A 27,760-nucleotide genomic window follows, 5' to 3' on the forward strand; every position below is an offset into this window, starting at 1 on the left:
GGATGGTTCTGATCATTTAACCCTGTCTGAAGTGGTTCAGTGTCACTGCTCAATAATGCCTTCAGAAAAAGGGCAGTGAAATTTTGCCTCTGCAATAGCCCTGTCACAGCCTCTCAAGAAACTGTTGAATTATGAGAGCTGATGATTACCTGTCTGCATCTGTGGCCTGGGACTCACTGGCACTGAGCGCAAAGAAGAGACAAAATCATAAGTGTCCTCTCGGAGGTGTTTGCTTTCCCCCAGTTTCATAGAATAGCACTGGTGAGTTTGAGGTGTTACTAAAAGAGTGATTAATTAGCCAGTGCATATTATCCCAGCCCTTGGAAGATGGAAAATAATGTATGGGGATGATTTAAATTGAGTGCTTTTATTCCCTCCTGTGAAAGAAATTCCTTGCCTGCTCTGTGTCTCAAGTTGGAGCTCCTGGCAATTTTAAAGCATTATTTAAGCTGTGGTTTAGGTTTCTTTAAGCAGAAGAGTGAGGGAAAGTCTTTCAACAGGAAAAAAATAGTAGATAAAGATTTTCTTGTTTAAGCCTTTTTTTTAGTAGCAGCAAATCTGTGTATATGGGAATGAGGAAAAGGGAGTTGAATGGAACTGAGCGAGGAACTGTCGTGTGAGGTAAAATTCTGATATTCTTCTCTCAAGTCATCCTGAAAATACATTTGCATTTAAAATTTCCAGGCGAACCAAGCCACAGGACCAGTGCAGAATGCTAAATGAAACCTGAGAGCTCACTGAAAATGCCACTCAGTGGTGCTGGGCATTCCTCTGCTCACACAATTGAGTTGGAGATTGTTTCTTTTAATGATTGCGGATCTGAAATGAAGACTGGTTGTGAAAACAAATGGGATGGCAATTTTATTCTGAGATATTTTCACTTGAAAGATATTTACTTTCTGTCACATTACCCCACAACAGCTTGAAAACTCCCAGAAACTGTAAAGTGAAATCCCTTTGTGCCCATCAGATAGCCACAATATACTCCTTTGTGCTGCTCAGGCTGAAATTCAATCTGCCTGGGAGGCTGCGGAGTGGATTGAGCACAGTTGTGATTCCAAAGATGCTGGGTGCCCCCACAGAGGTTCCTTCGTGTTGCTCGTGTGAGCAGACAAAGGAGCAGCTCTGTCAGGAAATGTGGTGCTGCATTTCCTGAGCAAGAGTAAAACTCTTTCTGCTCAGGAGTAGTGAGACGTAGAAGCCAGGATGATGGCAGCTGGGGAGGGAATGTGAAAGGGGCCATGAAAGGCGTCACAAGAGAGGGGTGAGTTTTACCTTTTCACGTGTCAGACCTGTGTGCCTGCAGTTCCTGGCAATACACTGCGCAGACACACCAGCGATGCAGAACAATCTGAGGAGACGGAGGGCTGGGAAGAGAGAAGAGAATGACCGGCGGGTTGATGTGTGTACGGGCTGTGAGAGGGGGCCTGTGCCTGGCTGTGGCTGTACAGTGTACAGCACGGGGCCCAGGCAGATATCCCAGCTATGGACAGGGAATAGCAGGCTTCACATAGGCAGTCTGGGTGCACATTTAGTTCCTGCCATAACTGTAAGCTGCTTGCACTCGGGAAGTTTCTGAGGGAACGCAGAGAGCTGACTAGGAGAGCAAAGCGACTGATTTCTGAGCAATGATTAAAAATACTTCATATAGGTAATCTGAGAGGCAAAGACTCCATTGATTTCAGGTGTGATTACTCAAGAAACATAATCTCTTAGCCTTGGCAAGGGGGTGTGATTAGACATAAGGGGCTGCAAAAGAGAAGGTACCTTGAGCATCAAGAAAAGCTGCTTGGGATGAAGCTAAGTAATCTTCCATGGAAAACGGTGGTAACGTTGTTTGGTGTTCGTGACACAAAGAGCTGGGAAAAATGTTGTGCAGGGCTGGTCATTTGGAGTCACATCTTCCCTGGCTGAGCTGTGCCTGGGGATTAAGGGTGCAGGTTTTGGAAACAAAGCTCCTCAGTCTGCCAGGTCAGCTCCTCTGTTGGGAGCTGGCTGCTGAGCCCCCTCTGTGGTCTGCTGGAAGGGCAGTCATTCCCTGGTAGCTTGGGTTTGTATGGATGAATTAATAGGTCCCATCCTTAGCCTCTGATGCAGGAAATACATGAGCATCAGCTGGCTGCTGTTATTCTGTGAAACAAATGCTGGAGCATCTGGAATTCTGTTCTGATCATGTGGTTAGGGAGTATGGGAGGAGGCAAGTGATGGAAGGTGCTCCAGTGGTGAGCACAGCAGGCTGGGCTAGAAATATTGCTGGGTTTGCATTGGCTTTGTTGATTTGTGTTCTTGGACCCATGGTGCATTCTCCTCTTGAAGAAAAGCTGGAAAGAAACAGACCTGGAGTGCTTTCCTGATTTTAGTTTCAGCCATAACTGGCAAAGAAAGCCTAAGGGATAGTCTTGGACAATAATGGATAACCTAATGGATAGTCTGGGACAGCAGCTGCCTCTTCCTTTGCCGAGCCCAGTAACAGGCACAGCTTGTTGGTAGAACGTGGAGAGCCATTTCAGAGGCTTGTGCAGCTCTGGGCTCTGTTGTGTTACTGCACTGCTGCCTTTCTCTCTTCAGATACCAGGGGGTGGGCTCATGCAGAGTCTGATCAGACACTGAGAATTGCAGCGTGTGATAACTTGTCTCTCCTGGTGATTGGATGTTGTAACAGGCAATCTCTCCTCCACTAGATTTCTGCTGTCCCAAAATAAACAGAGTTTTTATAAATTGGACGGGCTCTTCCTGCAGAACTGGTGGAGTTACAAGGGCTCCAAGATGGCATGTTGTTGCTAGATAGGGAGGAGTACACTTATTCTGATTCACAGTGGCTGCTTTAAAAATTGGAGATGGTTTGTCTGTCTTCAGCATGAATGGGTTATTGAAGGGCAGGCAGGTAATACATGGACAAGCATTTACAACGCTGGTTTAAGGATGAACCTCTTTTAATGAAGTGTAACTAGACTCACAGAAGTTCCTCATCTGGTGGTTTGGGGGAAGGGGGTCACATTTTCCATTCCAAGGTAGGTTTCCACCTTCCTTGGCAGATACCTGGCCTTCAGACCAGAACACTTACCAGTGAAGTCTGGATCAATCCAATTCACAGTGCCCGGAAAAATACATACTTGTGGTAATTCTGGCATCCCTGATGACAGAAAGTGTTGGAAAATTTGAGAAAGACTTGGTTCTTATAAAATATCCAGGCCAGTCTTGTGAAACCGAGAAGCAGCTTGCAAAGTTCAGATAAGAAACCAGATGTTGGCCCGAATTAGTGAGATTTGCTTGCATGAATCAAATTTGGCATTACAGCATGCTTCCCAAATTAATTCTGTCATGTATAATTCCAGTGTGAGTTGGTTTTCTGTTTTATTCTGCATGACTTCTGTTCATTTATCATTATTAAGCTATTTCCTGGAGATACTTGGGCATAAGTGTGTGCTTGTGTGACTACCAGAATTGTCTGCAGTTACACAGACAGAAAATACTAATCCAGGTTAAAAGGTAAATTTTCCCTGTGTACTGTGTATACTGTGTTTCAGTCACCATTTCTCAGTTTACCTGAATATTTGATTTGCAGAATTATCCCAGCCATGAATAAGATACAAGGTTTACAGTTAGAATTTACTGTATGTGCGTACAATAAGCTTTCTTTTGCTGTTTTTAACATTGGTAATACACTTCTGGTATCATCTCTTTTAATTTTTTTGCTGGGAAAAGACTATGCAAAAGAATATTTATTAGCTGATTTAAATTCAATTAACTTCATTTCCCTTTCATGGAGTTTTTAACAATGCTTAATGAGAGATGTAACTGAATTGCAGAGCTATTACTTCCCTCTGAATACATTGAGATCTTTACTGAATTCTCATGGAGGTTTCTTGATCATTCACACTTTAATCCTGGCCTTTGTAATTATTTTGTAGCATAAGGAAAGTCCCATAGATGCTAATTCTATTAGCCTTTGCCATGCCTATTTAACAAATAGTTTCAGTTCCTCGTTTATCTGCCTTAGTATCTATTGTTTATGGGTGATTTTTTCTGCCTTTAAACCCCTGGGCTGAGGCACTGAGACCACCCTGTGCCAGGCAGAGTATAAAGACAAAGCAAAGTGCATTCCCTGCCTTGCTCATTTATACTTTCATTTTGTGACTGTGTGAGGGAGATTCCTAACTGCCTTGTGCTCAAACCTCTACAGACACTCAGTTGCCACTTCAGCCACATTTAGAAAGTAAATCTCCAGCTTAGGGAAAAAATAATTAAAATGGAGCACCATTGTTGCTGAAAAAATTCTTGTGCTTGTTGGAAGGTGCAACAATTTAAGTTTATAGAGACTATCATCTGCAGGCATAGGCAAAGATGTGATGCTCTTTCCTCTCCTCTCTGCCTTGCCTTTGCTCTCACACAAGCCAATGGGCTGATAAATGCTGGAAGTTGTGTATCCCTGTTAGCCTCCTGGTTTGCTTGCCTTCCTTCAACAGCTTCTCCACTCACAGTGTTAAACAGCAGGAGAAGAAAAACACCCATCAAATGGAAATACTCTAATATCGAGTAATCCTGTGAAGAAGGGTGTCCTGCTTCCCCCACAGATGGTCAAACTGGATGGTCATTTCTTGTCCCAAAGTCTGTTATGGCAAGAAGGATGATAAAAGCACACTGAAATTGCAGATCATGGCATTGCTGAGCACAGACTCCTGTGAACTCCTCTGAGCTCTGGGGAGACTGGAGCCTGGGGTGTGATTTTGTGGGCAGCCGGGGTTTGGAGGCAGAGCTGGTGGGTGGTAGGGCAGTTAACTGAGCTAGGCTCTTTCCTAAGCATTTCTTAAGCATTCCTTGTTTTTCCTTTGGTTTTCCATGCAGGGACACAGATGTACATGGACAAACATGCAGCCACACGGTGTTTACAGACTGAGCATGGTGGCTGAGCCACTGCTCTGAAGCCAGCATCCCCGCTCTGCTGGATGTGCACTGTGTCCTCTCTGGGGCCTGGTGTACCCTTCTGTGGGGAGTTACCTGGCATGTGGCTCCAGAAGCACACAGTATGGGTCTAGATGATGTGTTTCTTTATGGATCTAGATGATGTGTTTCTTTATGGATCTAGATGATGTGTTTCTTTATGGATCTAGATGATATATTTCTTCTGCTGACACAGCTGGTGGAAAATGCTCATGAGGCTTGCCATTCTTTTCAGCCAGGAGGCAGCATGTCCAGGCAGAGCCTGGCTGGCCTCTCTGAGGTGATGCCATCAACTGCTGGGAAGGTTGGATGCAGCCCTAAACTCTGGGACATCCCTTGGGTGCTCCTTGCTTCGTGCTGTTATGGGGAATGTGGAGAATGATGCACAGCTGTTGGGATTCCTGCTCGATCCATCTGGGCTTTGCAAAACCTGGGGGAGCCTTGAGGAGCTCAGAGTGGCTTTCTGTCCACAAGCCCTGGCAAACAATGTCCACATAACCTGGGGCAGTGGTCTGATGTTTGGGTGTGACCCAGCTCCTTATGGAATACAGTCCTGAGGCGGGTTGTGGTTCGGGATGGCCACAGTGATCAGGAGAGCTCCTGGAGGGGAGCTGAGGTGGTCACTGCTGCTGCTTTGGCTGGCTGTACAGCTCTGTGCACGCATTCACAGGTCCCAGATGGAAGCAAGTCAGAGCTTTTGCTTTGGCTCCCCCTTACTGGTGGTTTTTTATTAACTCCTGCATCCACTATGATGCACATTCCCCTGCCTGCCTGTTTGAATGAGACAGCAGTGGAGCAGACTTATTAGGCTGATAAAGAACAGGAAAAATCAGTGGATTTAGTGGAATTTAAGGACAGTTCATAGCACTGAGCAGCACAGAATGCTGTGCTGGAATAAAGTGCTGTGAGATGGTGCCCTTGGTCAGGATTTGCAAAGTCATAGGGGATATTTGAAGCTGTTTAAGAGAGTCTTGCTTTGATTATGCTTTAAAAACACTTTCTTTTGCTGACTACAGCAAAGCCCTTATCTTCCTACTGTGGGAACAGAAATCTCTAGTATGTGAGTGCTGCAGATCCTGCTCAGACCAATATTCAGTTTTGTTCTTAATTTATGATGGTTTTGGCTTTCTGTGAGGAAGTGAAATGGGTTGTGGCTCTTTGGGAAGTGGCAGGAGATGTCTGGGAGTGGTGACTCCAGCCCTGGTGCAAACAGACCTCAGTGTTCGTGCACTGACCCTGTGTGGAGAGCATAGCAGCAAGGATCTGGCCCATCTTCCTTGGGAGCTGCTGCCTGATCATCATCACAGAGATGCTGACCCAGCACGGCATACGTGGAGTCCCCCAGCCTTTTGTGACATCTTGACTTTTTCTCCCTCCTTGTTTGAAAATGAAAAGATAGACGCGTTTTCAGGTTTGTTTTTGAGTCATCTGGCTCCTGCTGTGAGATTTTGTGGAAACGCTGTCGCTGTTCTTTAGTTACCCATAAATGGTTGTGCCTAGAATGTATCCTGGGAGAACACCTGCTTCTATTATTGCTTAATGCTTGATTATCTTTTCTTGTGCTGTATTTCCACAGCAGCTACCTCTGTCGAATTTTGGTCTGGGAGTCTGTGACTGAGGTTCCACAGTTTGAGAATAATGAAAAAAAGAACCCAAGAAATAAGAATTCTAAGCCTTTTAGTACAACTGCTTTTATGCTATTTGGTAAATGCTTAGGAGCCTGCTCAATAAGGCCTGGGGGAAAACCTGCCTGACTTGCAGTTAATTTTCACTGAGTGTAATCACACCTTCAAGGTGCAATTGCCCTTGACGGCCAGAGAAAGTTTTCCCTGAGTAAGAAGTCTGAGAAATGGTGCTTAGGTTTGTGCAGGCTTCTGAGCATCTTTCAGGTTTGAGTTAGTTTCTGGGGGGTTTCCCCTCCTAGTTTGCTTTGCCTGGAGCCTTGGCAGGTTCCCAGCACTGACCTGCTGGGAAGGAGTGGAGAAGCAGTGCTCTGTAATTCAGCAGAGGTTGGGTGGTTTTGTGAAGGTTAGAGCTCTTAGCAGTTGGTATTGTGCACCATCACAGATTCAACAAGCTCCCCAGTATGCCTTGATACCCAGGTTCTTCCTCCTCTTCAGTTACCACCTAATTTTTGCTATTGTAATTTTGTGAGATTTTCCAGAGTTTGGTTTCATGTGTAGCAAAATCTTCTGGTTGGGTTGTGCCACTGGATCTAAAATCTAAATCGTGTTGTTCTTCAGATAGCTGTCATGTGGGATCTCTGGTGTTTCCTCTGTTTTCATGGAAGCTTGAAAACTCTTCAACTCTACCATCTTTTGTGGAAGAAGCAGTTTTGTTCAGGTTTTAACTGGTATTGTTTTCAGCTCTTTTCCTCTGTTGTGCCTGGTGAGAGGCTGGTGCTTGAGGCTGAGTGTGTTTTTCATCCCCGTGCCCTTGTGCAGGCTCACACAGTGCTGTGTTGGTAGCAGGAGGTGCGTGCTCTCAGGAGGTCATACCCCTCCTTTGCTGGAAACAAGCTCATCCATCCATTTGGGGGTGAAAATTGCACTGGTCTTGGACATTTTGGCGGGAGTGACAACATGACAGTGACAGTCTCTGCGGCCAGCCTGGCAAATGAAAACGGAGAAGCAAGAGACACCACCACCCAGACTGAAAAGGTTTTTATTTTAAAAAGCTTGAGGTGGTTGCACAGAACTTCAGCCAAGCTGGCAACCTGTTGGGTGGTCCAGGATAACTTGTTGCTTTATCAAGTGAAGGAGAATGGGAAAGAGGTCTTAGGTTGTTCTTTATATTGATGAATTGGGGTTCCTTTTATTACCTTCTTTTGTGGTAAGGTTATTTATCTTTAATGATTCTAATACCAGTCTTGCCCTCAAGATGCTCCTGAGGCATTTGAGTTTGTGTGCCCACAGCCATGGCAGCTGGATGCCAGTGAGGCTCTGAGAGCCTCCTTCAGTCCTCCAGTAAAGGCCCAGTGCCAGCTGGCACAACCCAGGAATTAGTGGGCTCATCCATTAGGCTTTTCTCTGATTAACCAGCAGCCACTCTGCAGGAACAGCTTCCCAATCACACTCCCCTCTGCAGCAGGCAGGGATTTCTTCCTTGGTTTCTTTGCAGCTCATGAGCTGAACCAGCATCACACCTGCCTGCCCTGCCATTCATCTGCCAGCACTGTTGTGCCAGAGCAGCTGTGCAGCAGCAGCTGCTGTCTGTCTGTCTGTCTGTCTGGGGAGAGGACAGATTGCTGCTGCAGAGACTCAGGAAGCAATTGGATCGAAAACATCATTTGCTCTTTAGGCACAGTGAGGTCCAAGTGGATCTCCTTCCCCCCACCAAAGGAACTGGGTGGAGGGAGAGGGGGGTTGGATGAAATAGGATGATAGGAGGGAAGTAAAGAGAGGAAGGAGCTGAGCTGCATCCTCGCCATCTGTCTGCTTGGAGTGGTGCAGCTGCTCTGCCACTGACAGGTGCTGTCTCTCCACTCAGTGCAGACAGCCAAATGGTTTGTATCGAGAACAGCTACAATGTTAATGCTACTAAATAGCCAGGTCACAAAATGTACCCCGAGGCAAAGCCTCTAGCTGCTTCAAAACCTTCAGAATCCTCTCCCTCTCATTCACACTTCTCTTCAGAAACTTGCACCATTTGGGAGCCAAACGTTTGATCCAGAAAAAGCAAGCATTATTTCTCTGGATCAAATCCTGTGTCTTTGCAGCACAGTCAGTTTTGGAACATAGATAGGTTATCTAGAAACAAAGAGGAATGGCCAGTTGGAGTTACAGTGGTACTACTACTGTGCTTAAAATTAGTTAAGGATGTATTTAAAGCTTCATTAGCTCAGGGTCTGTCTGCTACCCAGGGCTGCACAGTTCTGACAGTCCAGGGATCTGTGGAAGATGCTCTCCTTTTAATTGTGAAGAAAATGCTCTTTGCATCAAGTGCTGTGGAAAGCAGGCAAGCATGAACTGCAATGTAACAGACACAAAACTAAACCAAAATTCCAAAAGTATAGTGTGCTCTTGTGAATGGCTGTAAATACCTTTGGTGAAATATCAGCTGGGCACTCAAGAGGTTTCTGAGGGATTCCCCCAGGGCAAGCAATGTAGGGTTTACTTTTCCTCTCCCAGAGCACAGGCTCTTTGAGGTGGTCTCAGGACAGCCTGGGTCCTGATCCTGTACTGTTGGCATCCATTGAAGAATACGTTGTGTACCCAACCTAAAGAAAATAGAATCCAGCACAGCACAATTGTGGATACTCCTCTCCTGGAGTTATCAATGATGATAAAGATTTTCCAGAGATGAGTCATTGGCAAGTGTCCCTTGCTGAGCCTGAAGGACCATTCAGGCAGTTGTTAAGCCCTGAGAATCGTTCTGTAACTGAGTCATTACAGAAAATCTGAATATGGTTTAGGGGCCCAAGGTGTCTCTCAGAACTGTTCAGAGAGGTCATGATGGGATGGCAGTCTTTGCATCACATATACTTGCAGTGTGGGACTATAAATTAGTGACAGCAGATAAATTAGTGATAACAAAAAGATAGCTGAGTTGAGTCCAAGTGCTTTTGGTGATAGCCCTGTAACTGCTGCTACTTCTATTCAGCTCTTCTTTTTTTTGTTAGTTTATTTCCCACAAAGCCATTCCCTCCATGCTGCCGCCAGCACAGCAAGTCCTGACTTTGGTGCACAGCTCATCCAGCCTCTGGCTGCTTTCAGTTTTGGAGAATCAATGGAGCCATGACCTTGCCAACCTCTGCACAAGCCCAAGGCCTGTACTCACACCACCTCAGACTCTGTGAGTAAAAGGTAAGGGACCTGCTCTGTCTCCTCCCACAGGAACTTGTTCTCAGATGTCCAGGCATATCAGCCTCACTGGAGAGGAGGCACAGGCTTCTTTTAGATCCTTTTCTTCTGCTATTCTCAAGGGGTTCAGGCAGGAGCGTGTGCTCTGAGAATGGCAGCAGATGCAGGCTGTGTTCTCATATTTCTGGGTTTCCTGGGGAAGCTTTTGACTAAGCAGCTGCCATCTCATGCAGAGTCAGAATGTGAGTCTCACAATGTGGTAGAAATGTCAGAGGAAATATGAGAAGTTGCTGCCCCCAGCTATTTGCTGCCTTTCTTCAAAATCTGCAAGGCTGCTGGAGCAGAAAGTTATCCTGCTATTGCATCTGGCAGCTTCAGCAGAGCTTCACCTCCTGGGCAGCAGAGCTGATACCACTGGGTAGGAACAGTAAAACACAGCCCCATGACCATCCTTGCTTTGGTGGGCCAGGAGGCATAGTAGTGTGGCATCATTTCTTAAATTTCTCTTTGCAGACTTGAGAGCAATCTCTAATGAGCTTAGGATGAACTGCCTGCTTCATATTCTTATTCCAGTTTTTTCCTGTTTCCATCACACTATTAAATGCAAGTGACAATTATTTCTGTTTTCAGGATTGATGATGCTAGAGTGCTGTCCATGTAAGGATTCAACTCTTTTTATTTTTCCTTTTTTTTTAAGTTTCCCTGTAGTCACAGTGGCCATGGGAATTGAGAATTAGAATGTTTGCCATTGCTTTTGCCCAATCCCTGCCATCCACTCAGAGTTTTTGTTTGTCGGTGGGCTCTTGTGAGCATCTCTTGTAAAATTCCTCTGCATTTCTCCATATGCCTGTACCTGGTGCCGTTGCTTGGCACCGTCTGTGATCCCCACCATGGAAACAGAGCCATGTGAGAGGTGAATTCCTGGTTTCTGGTGTGCCAGGAGCCTCATGGTGTTGGAGCATGTTCAGCCAAGTCTACACAAGTGTGAAAAGAGACAGATAAAGTTGTCAAGGGGGTTTGTGAGTTGTGACCCAATAATTCCCTTTTTGCCATGCACTCTGTACATTCCTGCTGCACTGGAAGTCAGTCCTGGCTCTGCTCTGCTGTCAGTGCTTCTGTGCCCCTCTCCTCATGCTCCTCCAAAGCTCGCTTGCTGCTGGCCGTGCCACGAGCAGGGGCTTGAGTGAGAAGGGTGAGATCTGTTTCTCCCAGGGGCTGTGAGTCCAGCTTGCCCAGGACCCATCCCTGTCCTAATCTCCTTAGAGGGTTGCTGGTGTTCCTAATAGGAAGCTGCTGTTCCTGAAGGTGCTTTCCACATGGGCTCTGACACCTCAGCAGACGGGCTGAGCACTGGGCCCAGGGTAAGGATGGCTCTGAGCAGGACATTGTTTATAAATAGGAGCACCAATTGACATGTTCCCATTTTCTATTCCCACCTCCCACAGTTCCTGGGAATAAGGAAGGAAGCCAGTAAGATATGTTGATGTTGGCATTTGGCATTTCAGTCAAAAGCAAAGGAAGATGAAGTGGAATGCTTTTTATGCCTTTTTTTTTTGTGGTGGGCAGAGAAGTGTTGCTGCAGAGGTAATGCCAGGCTGCTGCCTGGATTTATTCAGTTTTCAGATTCAGGGGAAAACAGTTGACAGTTTTTGTCTCTGAGATTCCTGCAGTGACTGAGCCAGGAAAGGAGATCCAGAGCGTTCTCAACTGAAATTCTTACAAAATGACCTCGTTTACACTCACTGCATCCTCCAGCATGAAAACACTTTAAATGCTACTTCAAAAATTCATGACTTCAAGTGCTTTAATAGAAGCAAAGGAAAGGCCTTTCTGTTTTGTCCTGAAAGAGCTCATGGAGGGTTCAAAGGGAACTTTTAGTGCCTGGTTATGCTGTGCCCACCCGTCCAAGAGCCCTTTTCCTTGAGTTAAGCTGAAGCTTTAATGTTTTATTGAAATCACTGTGGGATGTTGACTTTAATGTGAGACTTACAAATGGGCAGCCTGTAAACCAAGGCACTAATACATCAAAGGTGAATTTAACTTCGAATTATGCGCACTATGAATAGGATTTTCTAGTCTTTTCCTGCTGAAATTGTTCAATATTTTTCTATGATTTTCATGAAGGCAGAGCTAAGACAGTGCAGAATGAGAGATTCTAAATGTGAATTCCTGGAGCTGTGATGTGAAGAGAGCTTCTAAGTAGTAGCCCTGAGTATTGAAAAAGTCATAATCTGAGATAAGATGGGGGATATATTGATGCTTTTAGACCGTGTTAATCCTGTAATTAGCCCCTTAAATTTTCAATTTTGTTTTTAGTACATTCTAGCTCTCTCTTTGTCTCCAGAGTTAAATTTGACACTTTCTAATCCAGAGCTTTCTAGAACTTTTTCATCTGGCTTCTTTTAAGAGTAGCACAAAGGATTTCCAGGAGAATTATTTCCTTTAGGTCTTGATCTTCATTAGTTTATGTCCTCGGAGATATAAAAGCAGACTCGGTGTAACTAATGCAAAAGAAAAGAAAGTCAGAACATGTGCAACAGAATAGGCTGCCAGGAGTAACATTTTGGTTTTGAGCAAATTCACCAACAGCATCACTAACCACACTGCACCTTGTCCTCCTCTGCCTCACATGTGGAATTTACCTGGAAATTGTACTGCCCCGTGGCTCAGAGCAGTTTGGGATGAGTTTGGATTTTGTGGCAGCTTTTTAGGGAGTCCTCTGGAGTCCTGTTTGTTTCCATGCTGGTCAGGAGGTCTCTAAAGCTACAGCCTGAAGGTCTGGGTCATTAACAGGGATTCTCCTGAGAGCCTCGTGTGTCTGCTGTCCCTGGGGTGCGGTGGAGGCCAGCAGTGTGTGCCTGAGAAAACTGCCATGCAATTCTGAAATCCTGCTGCTGGGAAATGCTTGGTTTAAGGGATGGTATCAATACTTGATGACAGGTCAATGAAATCTTCATTTGCTTTATCTGCCCAAGAATTCACTGATTGCTCAGCTGGAGAAAGGAATATTTAATTACAGTCTCCCGGAACTTCTGTGCAACAGCATCATGAGTTGGGTTTTTCTAGGCGTTCTCTTTTTCTCCTGGACCTATAAGTATTTTAGATATACTGAATGTTAGATAAAGGCAAGATAAATGTATTTCAACAAGTTTAAAAAAAAAAAAATTGTACTTCATGCTTGTGTTGATGGAATAGCTGGGCTTTAATCATCCAAGTTAAGTCAGTTCAGAATTTTATTCTGAAATGACCCCCTTAAATCCTAAAGAGTAGCACTATGATGTAGGTTTATTATCCTGGCTGATCAAATTATCATTGATTAGAGGCAAAATGGAGGATTTTTTTTTAAATCTGCTAGCATAGAAATGTCAAAGCAGGTTCTCCAAGCAAAACACTATTTTCATACCCATAAGCACTTCATTTTTTGAGAGCAAATTAGCTATTATTGTGCTCTCTGTTGATAATATCTGTCTGAAGTCAGGAGGTGTTCTCCCAATTGATTGGGGCGATTTAAAGGGCACAGACACCAATGGAAGGAGTGGTCTCATTTTACTGTGAGTTTTAAGGCAGCACAAAAGTAAAATGATGCATCTAATAAAACTACATGCTTGGCTTTAGCAGCAAGCAAAAGTAAGAAAGGTGATGCACCTAATCAGTGCTGTTCAAGAGAAGGATTAGTGATTGAGAGAGATAGATACATCACCAATTGCCTAAATACTCCAGCAGCATGCAGAGCCCACAGTCCCTGGGGAGCCCTTCCTGGCAACTGGGGAAATCCTACCCAGTCCTTCCTCCCACAGGAGAGGTCTCCAAACTCACCCCAAAGTGGGCCCACCGTTTATAGGCACAAACCAGCACGTCCAAGTGGCTGGATTGTATTTTATCACAGAAACTCCTGGAGCTGATGGCACACTTCACAACACAGGGACCAGGGCTCGGCCAGGGCCCCGCCTTGGCTGGGAGGGTTCCCCATGAAATACCCCATAAAATACCCTACAGCCAAGTCTGTGCTCATGTCAGTTGGGAAAGATCCTTGAAATGCTGTGTTTCTTGCAGATAACTGCACAGGGTTACGTGCAAGTCTCTAAAGCAGTCGGTTTGGTGTTAAGCAGAGAGCTCCAGCCTCTCAGTCATGGATTTTTAGCTAAATAATACTGATGGTGTCAGCCACGTATTGCCCAGGGTGCATCTTGTAAGGCAGCTCTGGCCGAGGCCTGCTGCTCATCCTCAGCCTCAGCACATCCGTGGGATTCCTGATGCAATTAGGGCAGCTTTCCATGCACTCCTGCAGGCTCCAGCTGTGTCCACAGCACTTGCTGCTGCTCCGGGTGACCATGTTTGTACCTTGTGGTTCGGTTTTGTTGTTATCTCCTGCGTGCTGCATTTTGTTGCTGCGTTATCTCTGATGCATTTTGTTGCTGCGTTATCTCCTGATGCGTTTTGTTGCTGCGTTATCTCTGATGCATTTTGTTGCTGTGTTATCTCTGATGCATTTTGTTGCTGCGTTATCTCTGATGCGTTTTGTTGCTGCGTTATCTCTGATGCGTTTTGTTGCTGCGTTATCTCTGATGCATTTTGTTGCTGCGTTATCTCTGATTTTGTTGCTGCGTTATCTCGTGGTTGCTGTCCCGACCTTGGCCCAGGGGCTCAGGAGAGCAGTGCAAGGCTCTGCAGCCTCCGAGCTGCGAGTGATGTCTGCAGCTCTGCTGAGCTGCTGTGTGTGTGCTCCTCAATGCGTTGCAGGCAAAATGCACTGGCTTTGCCCAATGCTCTAAGTTCACCTGAATAAGTGGTAACAGAGTAAAGCTGATATCCATGGAGCAGACAAAGGGGGAATAGAAGGGGGCTGTTTTGTTCTCTGAAGTGCAGCGAAGATTAACTGTAAAATACATCCTTTTAAACACATGCAGTCACATCCTTGCAAAGTGAGTGTGAAATGTTACAAAACAAAAGCAAGAGTGATTTATACCCAGGATGCACTAAGCCAAAAAGGACACATATGTATTTTTAGTTAAATTTAGCGGTTTAGTGTTAGAGTTGGTTCTAAAAACTGCCAAGTGCAAGGCACGAAGAGCTGTACTCAGAATGTGGATGCCTGTGAATACCACTGTGTATCTGTGTGCATGCTATATGTGTGTATGTGTGTGTGTGTATATATATGTATGTATGTGTGTATATACACACACACATATATTACTTTCCTAATAGTGTTCTATATTTATTGGCCAGTTATTTGAAAAAATAATATTTTAATGATGAAGATGTTTATGTTGGGGTTAGAAGTCCCATAATTCTTAATTCTGTGCTTCAGCTCTTTATCCACTCTGGGTTTGTTAACTGTGTTTATAGTCACCACAGAGGGGCACTTCACGACCAGCCCAGGGCAGGCAGTGATACTGTGCCCATCATTTGAAGCCCTAAAGAAAGAATCCCCAGTGTTTCTAAATTATTCATTTAAGGCTTTCTTGGGCCTTCCAGGACCTCTGCTCTCCAAAGCTAATCACAGTAGATCATGCAGCATATTTCAAACCCTCTTCTGTCACCTCCTCAATGTTGGGACACAGAACTGCTTGCACCGTCTCGTGCCTTCTTTAGAGGTAAGTGTAGCTTTTGGTGATGGTGCCAATGAATTGCTCCCCATGAGGAAAATAAAACAGAAAAGGGAAAAGTGCAAGAAGAAATATGAGTCAGCAATGAGATGGAACAGCACTGATTATTGTGCTTATTTTACTTCTGTTTGTGTCATTATGGGTTTATTAGTGCACTCTTGAAACGTACTCTAGAATAGCAATATTTACAATGCTGATTTTTTGTTCATCTTCTGTTGCAGAGGTGACTTTTTTGCAAGGACCTGACTTTTTCAAGCAGTTTGAATTGCCTGTCAAGAATTTTCATGTTGACTCTCGGAAACCTGCTTCAGAGTCTTCCCTGTTTACTATTCAGTCCTGTTTTCTTCTTCCTTTAGCAGGTAAGCATATATTTCTGCAATACTAATTCCAACTGGAAAATGTTTCCAAATTCAGACACCTGAACAGTTCATTTTGTTGGACTCTGTAGGGTTAACATCTCTCCTCCAAAGTTTCTGCCACAGGAAAATACCTGAATAACAGTGCAGTGCTTTGGAGTCTTTAGCATCAGTGCCTGTCAGTCTGCATCCCCCCAGCTTTAATGCAACTCAGAAAATGCTGTGCATGAACTTTCAGCTGGGAATCTATTTAGAGCTGAATCAGGATTGTGAGCAAGCAGTACAGAAAATTGCTTGAATTTTGCTGCCTGAGAGGAGCCTCTAAATAACTTCGTGTTCTTGAGGAAAAAGCCCTGAGGAGGAGAGGCAGAGTGGGTGATGGAAGGGCTGGGGTGTCACCCCACAGTGCCCTCGAGCTGAACGGGAGCATTCAGCCTCTGTTCACCAGGATCAGTCAGTGCTGCAGAAACACATTTAGCTGCCCTGGCTGGCCATATGTGATCGAGATATAGATATATATGTGTATATATATATATATATATATATAGGTGTGGCAGAAGGGACACGGAGCAGCGGAGCTGTAGGAGTGTCTTACACAGCTGCAGCCTTCCTGCAGGGGGGCCTGGCCAGACCCTTAACATTCATTGTTAGAATTGGATTTGTGTTTGAGATTCAAGGTTTTTGGGAAGAAATAGATTTTTAATGATTTCTTGAAATCGCTTTTGTTAAATGCTGGTTGTCAAAGGAGAGTGTGTATGGTGGTGTGCAAGTGCATTTATGTGAAAAGAAAGTAAATGTGCTTTCTCTGTCTTTGATGTTGTTCTGTTTTCCTGTTAATATTATCATTACATGTAAGAAGTCTTGTTTTTTTTGAAACAACTTAGAAATTTTCCCAGAAAATAGTTGTCAGTTTCCTCCTGCAAAAGGATTTTCTTTTGGAATGTATAGTGATTTATTTACTTCATCACTAAACTGCACTATCTAACCTCTGCCGTGGCTTTGGCTTGTTTTCCTTTGTTTTTTTAAGGAATGAGGTCTTTTCTAAAAGGTTGGCTCTGGAAAATTTTTATTTTGATCTCCTTGGTAGTAATGCATGCTTTCTTCCCAGTCTGTATGGGGTGGGAATGGTGGGAATTCCTGCTCGGTGCTACTTTATTGCAGTGGTAGCTGCACTTTGCTGCAGTGTCACTTGGTCTCATCCCTATAAACTGCAGCTTGCCAGAGCCTTGCATGGCTCCAATCATAGCCACGGTGCCAGGGTGGAAGGGACCTTGAGGGTCCTCTTGTTCCAATGCCCCTGCCATGGGCAGGAGCACCTTGCACCAGAGCAGGCGGCTCCAAGCCGTGTCCAGCCTGGCCTTGGACAGCTCCAGGGGTGTGTGCAGGGCTGAAACCTACAGCAGAACTTACCTTGTCCTGTACATTGGGCACAGATGTTTCAAACTGAGGGCAAAGTGAGCCCACTCCTTCTGAATTGTGCTGCACTTCTTGTCCCTTAGGATGTCGAGGGTGCTGTTCAGGTACTGCCACTCTGGATTCCTGACATGTGAGTTAAGGGTGTCAGTGGCAGAGAGGGGATATTGTACCATGGGAACTTGACAGTCCCAGTTCATGAGGAGTATGGGCATTTTCTCTTCATAAGTGATTCATCTGGAAAAGGTGAGGGGAAAATGACTCAGGCAGGAAATCCCTGCTATCTCTGCCTGCATTATTTCAAGCATACCCAGAAAATTTATGTTTCTGAACTTTACAACCCTCCCTAAAACAAATGCCCACATCTGCTTTTAGCTAAATTAACAGTCTACCAACTAATCTGCTACCAAACATGTGTTCTGTCAGCTGCAACTCCAAATACTCCTAGGAAGATTCAGCCACTGCCAGCAGAGCTAAAAGCTGCTTTCATGCCTCACTGGAATGTTTTAAACATTCACTGTGTACAACTGGTCTTTGGTTTGTTCATTGTTAAACTTTTTATTCTTGGTATTCTAAATAGCTCAGGATAAGCAGAGATACGTGTAAGCTCTCTGTTCTCAGTGCAGCATTTGCAAACTATCCTGTTATAAACTGTTTCTGATTGCCATGGAATCTGTAACCTCGCTGTGATGGACAGTCAGCTCAGAGCTCCCACCATGTGAGGAGATATTATCCAACACTGTACCTTGAGCAACTTACCAGCACCCTGACAGAGAGTTTGCTGGCCGGAAATAGCAACATCTTACAAAAAATCACTGCCTCCCCACTGCAAACTTGGGTTTTTTCTTTGCAAAAATGCATTACTTGGCTGGCAATAAAGTAAACTTTAAGCGATGTTTGCAGTTGTATTCAACTTTTATATTCCAACATATTTTTGTAGTCATAAGTATTACTTGCTGTTCATTGTGGAATGCTGTAATCTAAAGATTTTAGGAATATGGCTGTAACAGGGGCCATAGAAAACAGGTATTGAAGGCTTCAGGCCCCATTAGTTTACATCTGCAGGCCACAGCCTTTGTCAGTGTTTGTACTTAGGTTTGTACATTACTTTCTGCACGTGTCCTCTGTTATTTCATGGAAATGTCACAGTTTCAAATCCAGCACATGCAGAAGCCTTGGCATGTCAGGGCCAGTCAGAAATGGCAAAGTGACACATTTGCTGTCCTCATGAGGAGACAGAAGTCACTAGGAGAGTGCTGAGATAATAAAGGAGGTTAGAAGGGTTTACTGTGTCACAGCAAAGGAGCACTCATTTTTACAGTAATCAGTATTATGGGAAAATCCTGGCAAAATTGTCTTTGTTTGTTCCCTTTTTCGCCTCCTCCAAATACAAAGAAGAGAATCTGGCAGTATTTTCATTTATTGTTCAATTTTTGTTCACTGCTGGAGGGTGTAGCTGTAAGCTGAAGTCTCCCTAAAATTTCATTTGATTTCCTAGCCAGGAGATGTTCTTAGCCAGTCTTTCTGTTGAGGCTGTTTCATGAAAGCCTTTGTCCTTTTCCTCTCAGTCTCTCAATGCCTTTGCTCAGCAGCATATTCTCCTAGAAATACTAATTTACTACCTCCCAACTTGAAATACCAGCTGAGCTTATACCGGTGATAGCTCTCAAAGATTTCTTCATCCAGGGTCAGAGCATGTAATTGAGGAAATTAAACATTCATTCATTGGATGCCAGATTATTTGTACTTGTATTATGCTCAATCTGGCAAAAAAATCCTGGGGATGACATTCATGTCATCCAATTGTAGGTGTTTACAGCTTGGAATGCCATATCCATATCTGAACTGCTCACATTATAACCCAGTGTGGCTTTCCTGACCAGGCTGAAATGTTCTTTAAAGGATGCACTGCCCCCTGAATGTGCCCAGTTTTCTCCAGCAGTTACAGAATGAGATCTGAATTTTCCTATACTAGAATTTTCTAGCAACTAGAGCTGAATGAGCTAAAAAAAGGTGGAAGACCAAACTGGAATGACAGAACTTTATCTGAAGAGTGTCTTAAATGCACCTTCCAGTTCTGACTTGCCAGGCCACTACTGTGCTGTTGCCATGGTCATGAGCATCTTGTCTCTCTTCACAGCTCTTATGGAGAATTTAATCAAAAGGAAGAAAGTCATTCAAATGCTGTTTCCAGTTTTCATCCTTTTACTTATTTGCCATCCACGAATACAGGCAGTAGTAAAGTGTAGATACAAGCAAAATATTCTATCTATAGATCTACCTGTTGCTACTATGTGAAACAATTCTACCATATAACTGCTTAAGTCTTACTTTTATTACATTGAATTTTGCAGTAAGTAAAGGTAAAAGTAGTACCTTTCATCCCTCTTCCATTTTCTCCAGGAGGACAGGTCATGTCACTGAGGTTTGAATAATATTCCAAAAGTTAAATTATGAGGATTACATTCCACCTATTTGATAACTCGGATGTTGATGCCATGTTGTGTCCGATTGAAGACTGACACTGGCAGTGACAGTGAAGAGTTCTTCCAAATCTTGCTGTGGAGTGTAAAACATTCCATCACTCTGCCCTTGGAGATAAATTATTTGCCAGAGCATCCTGAGAAAACACTCAGAATGTGATACATACTGAGAGAGGTCATGGTGCTGGGCTGGCTGACCTGGTGAAATGAAGATTTAGAGGTGCAAGAGTAAAATAATTTGTGCAATTAAGGCTTTTTATACTCTGGCTGCTTCCACTGCCCAATATCTTGGTCTGAGGGGATTGTCTCAGTATGGTGAGGTGTGAAGGATGGCAAAAAGTCTCCATTTTTAGTTCCTGTGGAAGTCCCATCACACTGAGAGCTGCAGAGTCCAAGTGCACAGATAGATGTTGCAATTTGGGATTGTCATTCAAATCTCTCTGGCAGTTGTTCCGTTCAGGAAGATATCCTTGTGAGGCAGGGGGGAATGATGAATTTTCTGAGAGAATCCATTTGTGTGGAGCACTGGGCTTGTGTTGATCCGCGCAGGGCTGCAGGACTTGTTCCAAGGAGCTGTATAGCACCGTGCAAATCCCAGCAGTGTAATTCCACCAGAGTCAAAGATTGCCCAAGTTCCAGAGCACTGCTCAGGCCTGAGGTAACCTCTGTCCTTGGGCACAGGAGGGGACAGCAGTCTCAAGGCACAGCTCATGTTCTAGCCACGCTCAGAGAGAACACTGCACGAGCAATGCCCTGGCTTGCAGAGAAAGGCAGGGTATTATTGCTTGTAACTCACAGCTGCCCACCCGTGCAGCTCATTAGAAACCCACTGAGTTGCTGCACCGGGTTCTTCGTCTTGGTGACCTTCCAAGGCAATCAGAGCCTTCTTGGAAGACCTTGATTCAGAAATATTTGGATATAAGAGAAGTAGCACTGTGCAGCACATGGCTCTGATCTCTCAGGGCTCACAGATTTGGAAGGCAGGGTACCATGTATAACTGCAGAAGACAGCACTGAGATACTGTGGCTGCTGCATTAAGGTCATGGTGTTCTGGGAGCCAGATAAAATTATGCAAGATGGCAATTTAGGAAAGAATTGACATAGAGCTCAGGAAGGCAAAAAATCATGTGTATAATGAGCTCAATTACTTTGTAAGATTAATTTTCCACTGTCTCGTGATCTTGTAATAAGGGCACAAAGTATTTTAAATGTTTGATTTACTTACTGATCAGAACTCTTGAGACCTTGCTTTCTAAATCAAAATGTAAGATTTGACTCCTGTTTAAGTGCAAAGTTGTGAGCTTGTTTTGAAGTGTACACTGGTTACTGGGTTAACGGGTTGTTAATTTATTTACTGGGTGGGCAGCAGTAATACCTGAAACAGGTACATTTGGCACTCAGAACCCCATCCATCTCCTTTCCTGGGGCATGTGAGTGGGAGGTGGTAATGCCACAGGTCATGTAATCCAGAGCATTGGTCCTCACTTCCTCCAGCAGAGCCACTGCCTTTTTTGGGTCACTGCACTGTCTTTAACTCCCAGAACCTTTACAGAGATAACTAGGAGCCAGACTGCAAGCCAGGAGAATTGATTTATCGTGAAACCTTGATATTTTGGATGGGGGCAGAAAAGGCCCATTCCTGTCCTAATTCTCTCCTGGTGCCTTTATCCTGAAGAACAAAACAAAACAGATTTAGCTGTCGACTGTATTTCAAGAACAGCTTGTGTTGCTGTGCTCTGTAAAACCAAAAACTGCTGACAAAGGGGGTGGGATTTCATGGATGCTTTAGCAGGTATTGCTCAGTTCACAGCCCGTGTTAGCCTGTGCTGGGGACTGGGGTCTGTACCTGAGTCCAGAGGGAGGGAGGCAGCTGTGCTCGTGCAGGCATGGTTGGTCTCAGGATGCAGAGGTACAGGAGGGGTTCCAAAGGTTGGGAAGATGTCCCAGTAAGGCCAAGTCCTCTCTTACAAATCAGCACATGGCTGTGGTGAGGGCAAAAATAAGATAAAGGATTAGCAAAAGCAAAGGTTTCCTAGGACTAACCTCAATAAACAAAAGGCATCCTTAAGAATGCCTTTATCTCAGAGGTTGCAGAGAGTCGGTGGGATGGAGGAGGAAGGGTGGAAATAGACCCTGTGTGGTTTCATACTTTTTTTACTCTCTTTATTCTCTGTTTTCTGATGATAAAGGAGCTTTATTTAGATACTGTAGCAAAAGAATTGATGAGTCCTAAGGTTTACAACTTCATTTCCTCCTGGCTCTATTTTTTCCTGGTGACTGCATCTCCTTCCTCTCTGCTGCATCTCCTTCCTCTCTGCTTTGCTGCCCGTGTGCTGCTGTGGCAGGCTGTGCTGTGCCTTTAAGAGGGCTGTGCTGCTCTGACAGACTAATTCCTGAGCCTTGGCATGTGTCAAGGCATGCCCTAAGCTTTGTGGTGTACTTTGTGAAAAACTGAAATGCGTTTTTCTAGGGAGATTTTTAACTCCTTTCTGCCACAGAGGCACTTCACCATTCTCTTCTTTGGTTGCAAAGTGCACACCACTCAACATCACTATAGCGAGTTCTGCTCTCTTCTCCAAAGGAGATGGGGAGATGAAGTGAAGTAGTGGGCTGCTTTTTTCTTTTCCAATTAAAATTTGTATTTATTGATTTGTTTTGTTTCATGGCAGAACTCTGAAGGGTGACTAAAGCTGAGATGGCAAACTCTGTTACTGTTTATATCTTCCCCGGTAGGGATACCACTGCAGTGCAGCAGCAGAGTGGTGTAGTGTGAAACATGCTGACCCACAGCAGTCACAGCTTTATCAGGGATTTCATAGACTGTGAATTTCCTAACGTTTCCCATGGTGAACGTTACCTTTTGCTTCTTTTTCCCTCTCCTCATGATCAAAAAGAAACTTTTAAGTAGACAGTACAATTAAACTGTAAAAACTAACATTAGTACATAAAATGTGTGGTTCTTTCTTTTTCTTTCTTTTTTTTTTTGCAGCAAATCTCATTCTTTTGAAATCAAGTGTATGCTTGGAGATTTTTTTTCCTAATGTTTTCTAGGCACAGCGATACAGTCTTTAAAGCACAGTCCCAGCAGGAATATTGCAGACATAAATGACATATCAGGAGGTAACTGTGCAGTGACCCTTGTGATTTTAAAAGCAGTGTCTAATACAAGGTCCTGGATCTGTGTGTTAATATGGTTTTCTAGTAAAAGCATAAATCCTCTTCAACTTCCAGGTATTTACCTACCTATATATTGTCTCAGGCCTTTGGATAGAAGTGAGTCCAGGTAAGCAGAAATTCCCCATGGCTCTGGCACTCTGGTGGCTCTGGAACTTGCTGTGCAGTCCCTGGCAGGATGTGGGCCCCACAGATCATAGGGCCCTTTCTGGTAGAGACTGGCCTGTTTTTACAGGAGAGATGCTGGAGGGGAGGAGAAGGAGCTAGGGCTGGCAGTGCCTTCCTCGCTGAGGTGGTTGTGTGGTAAACCACTTAACCTTTGAGCTGCAGGCCTGGTGTGAGCCAAACAGTGGTGTTGGTACCGTGTATGGCATGCTGGGTCTGAGTGAGTTACCCTACAGTGCTTCACAGCCTCAGCTCTGGGGTTGTGTTGAATACACTTGTTCTGTTTAAGCAGCTTCTTACTGAGTACTGAGTGCTCCTTACTGAGCCTTTGGGAGGTCTCCCCTCCCTCCCAGGAGGTCTGACAGGGCTCTCATCCCTCTCCATGGCCAGTGGCGAGCAGTCTGTGCTGTGGAACTGCTCTGGAAGCAGCGCTGCATGGAGAGCTCTGCCCCAGGGCTGCAGAGGCACAGCTCAGCACAAGCCCTTCCCAGGAGTTCTGTCCTCTCCTGCATTGCCCTCTGGCTGCCTGGGCCCCAGAAATCCCCAGCTACCTGTGCCCTGCAGGATCCACTTGTTCCTCTGCTGGAACAGGAAACAGAGCTCCAGGATCTCCTGGTGTCCCTGCCACCTGGGAATGGGAAACAGAGCTCCAGATCTCCTGCTGTCCCTGCCACCTGCTCATGGGGTGGCCTGGGCATGTCACACCACCTCTCTCTGCACTTGTAATGCTGAAGTGCAGATTTTGTCTTCTCCATTCATACCCAAGAGCTGCTTAGGCCAAATTAATGAATGACCTAAAGTCAAGCGTGTCAGGGGACTCACAGCATGGTATAAGTTTGAAGGATTACTCTACAGTTAGGGGTGGAGGTAGCCCTTGTTGAAAATTATTTATCATAAATCATCATTTGGTCAGGTGTAATCATAAAAAGGAGAAAGGAGTGTAGAGAAAGCCTGTCCCCTGTTAACAATGTTTCAGGAGATTGAGGCGCTGGCTCACCTGTGGTTTTGGTGCATGTGCTGACTCTGAGGCTAGTACTGCTTACTGCAATTGATGGGGTGGCATAAAAACAGAATGAATCCTACAGGTGTAGTGTTTCACCATACAGATGGACTCCAAGAGTTAAAAGATCCAAGGATCTAATCCAGTATAATAACATTTTGCAAAAGCTATCAAATTCACAGCAAGTGACAAGCAGAAAAGCTCCTGAGCTAAGTGGAAAATGAAATTAAAGGGAATTAGATTGCCCCTTGTTTATCTAAGTCGTTGTTTCACTTAACAGGGCAAACAAACATTTTATCTGAGCCCTTAGCAGAAGCTTAGGCCGAGCTGTGTTGCCCTGCTCTCCCCAGCCATATTGCCCACAGAAATGAAGTACCCTTCATGCTATCTGGATAAAGCAGTGTTCTGCTGGAGGTGTGTTTGCTCCCTCATTGGTATGCTGTAGAAGGCATCTCATCCCTTAAAAAATAAATATATATATATAGTTGTATTTGTTTTCCTTGTGCTGCCATATACATAATAGATTGTTCTTTGTTTGAAGGATTTAAACATAAACATCTGGCAGAGAGTGGGGATAGTAATGTCTTTGTAGGTTAGATGTGGGGCTGCAGGTCCCTTCCAAAGTGAAATGTTATATACCATCCACTGTGATGCTGGTTTGTATACTTGAGAATTTTGGTGTGGGAAGGGCAATTAATGCAATGCTAATTCAAGCAGCTGGATAAAACAACTATGGCTAAAACTGGCACAAGGTAAAAACAGATTTATTTCTCTAAGTAGTTCTGCAGTTGGTTCCCATGGAGTTAACACCAAATTCAAATTTTGGAAGTAAATATTTATAGGAAATAATTTTATCTGACCTCAGTTGGATAGTGAGAGGAATTGTTTTTTACTAAAATATGTCAGTATATGATGCACATGGGGCAGATCTCTCTGTGAGAAATTGAGTTTTCCTGTAATGTAAGCTTTGTCATGTTATTTGGACACCAACAAATCTGGTTATAGCCTGAATCTAGACAACAGGCTATCACAGATGAAAAGAGTAAGGAGAAAACAGAAAGAAAAAAAAAACCCAAGGCTAGGTTCTGGTATTGCAGCCCCTTTGCAGTGAGTGGAGGTTACCCTGCAAGGAGCCTTTGTGGCTTTCACCAGACCATTTGCAGATCAGTGCCGTGGCCACAGAAGAGCCATTCTGATGTTCTGGCTCCGTCTGTTGCAAACTATCTCAGCAGATGAGCCAGGCACTCGTGGGTTTGAAACAGAACTGCCAGTGAGTGACAGTGAACTGAGCACGGGCTGGAGTCTGGTGGCGGCAGCACATCCTTCAGCTCCGCTGCTGCACTCAGAGAAAGATTTTCCTTTGAAGATAAGACACATGGGGCTCCTGTAGAAACATAGCGTGCCCCATGTTGTGCAGCTGTTAGCACAATTTAAAATAAAAGCCAGAGAAAGGCAAAGCGTCTGGCTCTTGTGTGGGCCACCAAGAATTCCTGCAAATGCTAAACCCCAGACCGTCACTTTTCACTCTGCAGTTAAATTGCTCGTGAACCCTTCGTGCGAGCTCTGAGCCAGAGCAGCCTCTGAGGGTGTGGATGTGCGAGTACTCGGTGTCGTAACATGGCAGGGCACAGGCACTTGTTATGAAACGGCACAGTAAAGGCTCCGTGCGTCAGTGCTGGTTCTTAGGTTTGCTGTTTCTGTTTGCTTTTGTTCCTGTCCGTGGCCCTGCAGTTTTGTTTCCATTTATGAGTGCAGGAAGAGGGGGAGAGGTTGGGAAACGCTGCTGGAGGAGCTGGGCAGTTCCTGTGACAGGTGGAGCAGCGCAGTGCTGAGCGAGATTCCCGGGACACCGCGGGGAAGGGAAGGGAAGGGAAGGCTCCACGCCCGGGGCAGCCGCGGTTACAGGGGCCCCTTCAGTGCACTGTGGCAGCAGCCAGAAGTTTGACTTATTTCTTGAAAGGACTGGAGAAATGATTAACCCCAGTTGGTGACGTCAGAGTTGATCTGATTAAAGGTTTGTTTTCTTGCTGGCAGAGGTGTGCTCCGTAGAGACCGGTTCTCTCTTCTTTCTTTTTTAAGTTTGTTTTTTGCACAGCAGCTGGAGGGAACCGCTCGCGCTGCCGCCGCTGCCCAGCCGCGTGTGTATGCGTGTGAACAGGATGGTGTGTCTGTAGCTGCCACACGCACACACACCTCTGACCATGAGGACTCTTCGCAGGTTGAAGTTCATGAGTTCGCCCAGCCTCAGTGACCTGGGCAAGAGAGAGCAGGCAGCCTTGGACGAGCGGGGGACGCAGCAGCGCCGGGCCTGCTCCAACGCCGCCTGGAACAGGTAAGGTGGCGCCGTGTGCCGGCTCCTGGCACGGGGAGTGGTGTGCCGGGGGCTGCCCGCTCGGATAAACACGGGACTGCTTTTTACCCCGTGCTCTTCACCTTCCTCTGAAGGCTTATAACAAACAGGGATCCCTGCCTTCCCTTTGGGACAACAACTTGTTTCCTAGGCTCCAGCTACAAACATATCTTTGTGTCTGTCAAGATATTCAAAGTTTATTTGGCTTAGGTTGTTCGGTTTTTTTTAAATTGCATGTGCGCAGCTATTAAAATACATATGTGATATATGTTAGAAATCTATTGATCATTTATAACACATACTTTTTATCTGCACGTCTATGGCTGTTGCTGGTAGTTAGGGCAAAGTCTGCTAAGTTTACTCGTGTTAGTACAAATAGATCTGTGCATGTATGTATGTACACATGCAAACACATGCAATGCACTTATTTTGCACTTTGGACGGGCAAAATAAGCCCTGATTGTTTACTTTATTGTATTTATGCATTTTAATTCTGTGGCTGTTTTACAAGAAAACCTATGCAAACATTATATTGTGAATGTGTCAATTAGCTCAGCTAGTCAGAAAGTCCATTTTGGTGACAATCTTAAAAGATTAATCTAAGTCTCTAAATCATTAGGAATTAAATTCTTAGGTCATTTTTGAAAATGAAACGTCACCTCCTGGATCACAGCTTGGAAAGTGTCATCTGTAGTATTTTATAAATGTAAGGTGGTACAACTCTAGGAAGAAAAATACCAGTGAAATGCAGACGCATTTGCTAAAATTCTGAGAAAAATAAAATATATAAAATAGCATATCTTCTGTCCTTCTCACCACTTGATTTGTGGTTTCATGTCTGTATTACCAATTAGTTGTTTAATGCCAACAGTGCACTAAACTCTGAAACTGTGCTGATCACAAAAGAGACTGATTTTCCTCTCAAATATCGTGCTGTTAGTATGACCCTGAGTTGTATCTGATGTGCAGATGGATGGTGGTGGTAGTTCAAGGATAGATTGGGCCATCTTGAGTCGTGCCAGTTGGGACTTTGTCAGTAGCCCTAAGGGAAGCAGCGGGGAGTAAGAGACTCCTGGGAGGGGATCAGGGTGACAGAGTCCCCAGACCCTTTTTGTGATGGTGTGCTGACAGCTGCTGTTGGCAGATGTTGGTTTTTCCAGGCTTTGCATGTGGGGAGGGAGCTGTGGAGGCCGCTGTGAATGGAGAGCAGGTCAGGCACCCAGCTTGCTGGGAGGCAGAGAGTTCCAAGCTTGGGCCTGCTGGTATTCAAACCAGAGAATTTCCCTAGTTGGGATGCGTTTGTTAGCAAGCGAGAGTCTGTAACTTTTAATTTTGACAGGACAGGTGCAGCTCTGGCCAGAAGTGGCTGCCAGACTGGCTTGCCAGTCAATGAGCTGTACATCTGCACGTTTCATCCACACAATTGCACAACTGTCCCATTGCCTGTTCCTTGACCGGGTGTCCATGAG

The 27,760-nt window shown here is 44.8% G+C and overlaps 1 protein-coding gene across 10 annotated transcripts in view; it reads left to right on the plus strand.

Annotated features, from left to right (window-relative positions):
* Positions 1 to 27,760, plus strand: part of PRR5 (proline rich 5) — a 65,335-nt gene that overhangs the window by 8,576 nt on the left and 28,999 nt on the right. For 4 of the 10 annotated variants that reach the window (XM_054514857.1, XM_054514855.1, XM_054514856.1 and 1 more), the window contains 3 exons: positions 15,219 to 15,337; positions 15,571 to 15,708; positions 26,021 to 26,273. In XM_054514857.1, the coding sequence (XP_054370832.1) occupies positions 26,143 to 26,273 (131 nt within the window). In that variant the 5' untranslated portion in view covers positions 15,219 to 15,337; positions 15,571 to 15,708; positions 26,021 to 26,142. Of the gene's footprint in view, positions 1 to 9,562; positions 9,747 to 11,046; positions 15,338 to 15,570; positions 15,709 to 26,020; positions 26,274 to 27,760 lie in introns of those variants that run through there. The other 6 variants (XM_054514853.1, XM_054514854.1, XM_036400863.2 and 3 more) reach the window with 5 other exon arrangements.

The sequence above is a fragment of the Molothrus ater genome, chromosome 5 (assembly GCF_012460135.2).
Source record: "Molothrus ater isolate BHLD 08-10-18 breed brown headed cowbird chromosome 5, BPBGC_Mater_1.1, whole genome shotgun sequence".
In the NCBI taxonomy this organism is placed as follows: Eukaryota; Metazoa; Chordata; class Aves; order Passeriformes; family Icteridae; genus Molothrus; species Molothrus ater.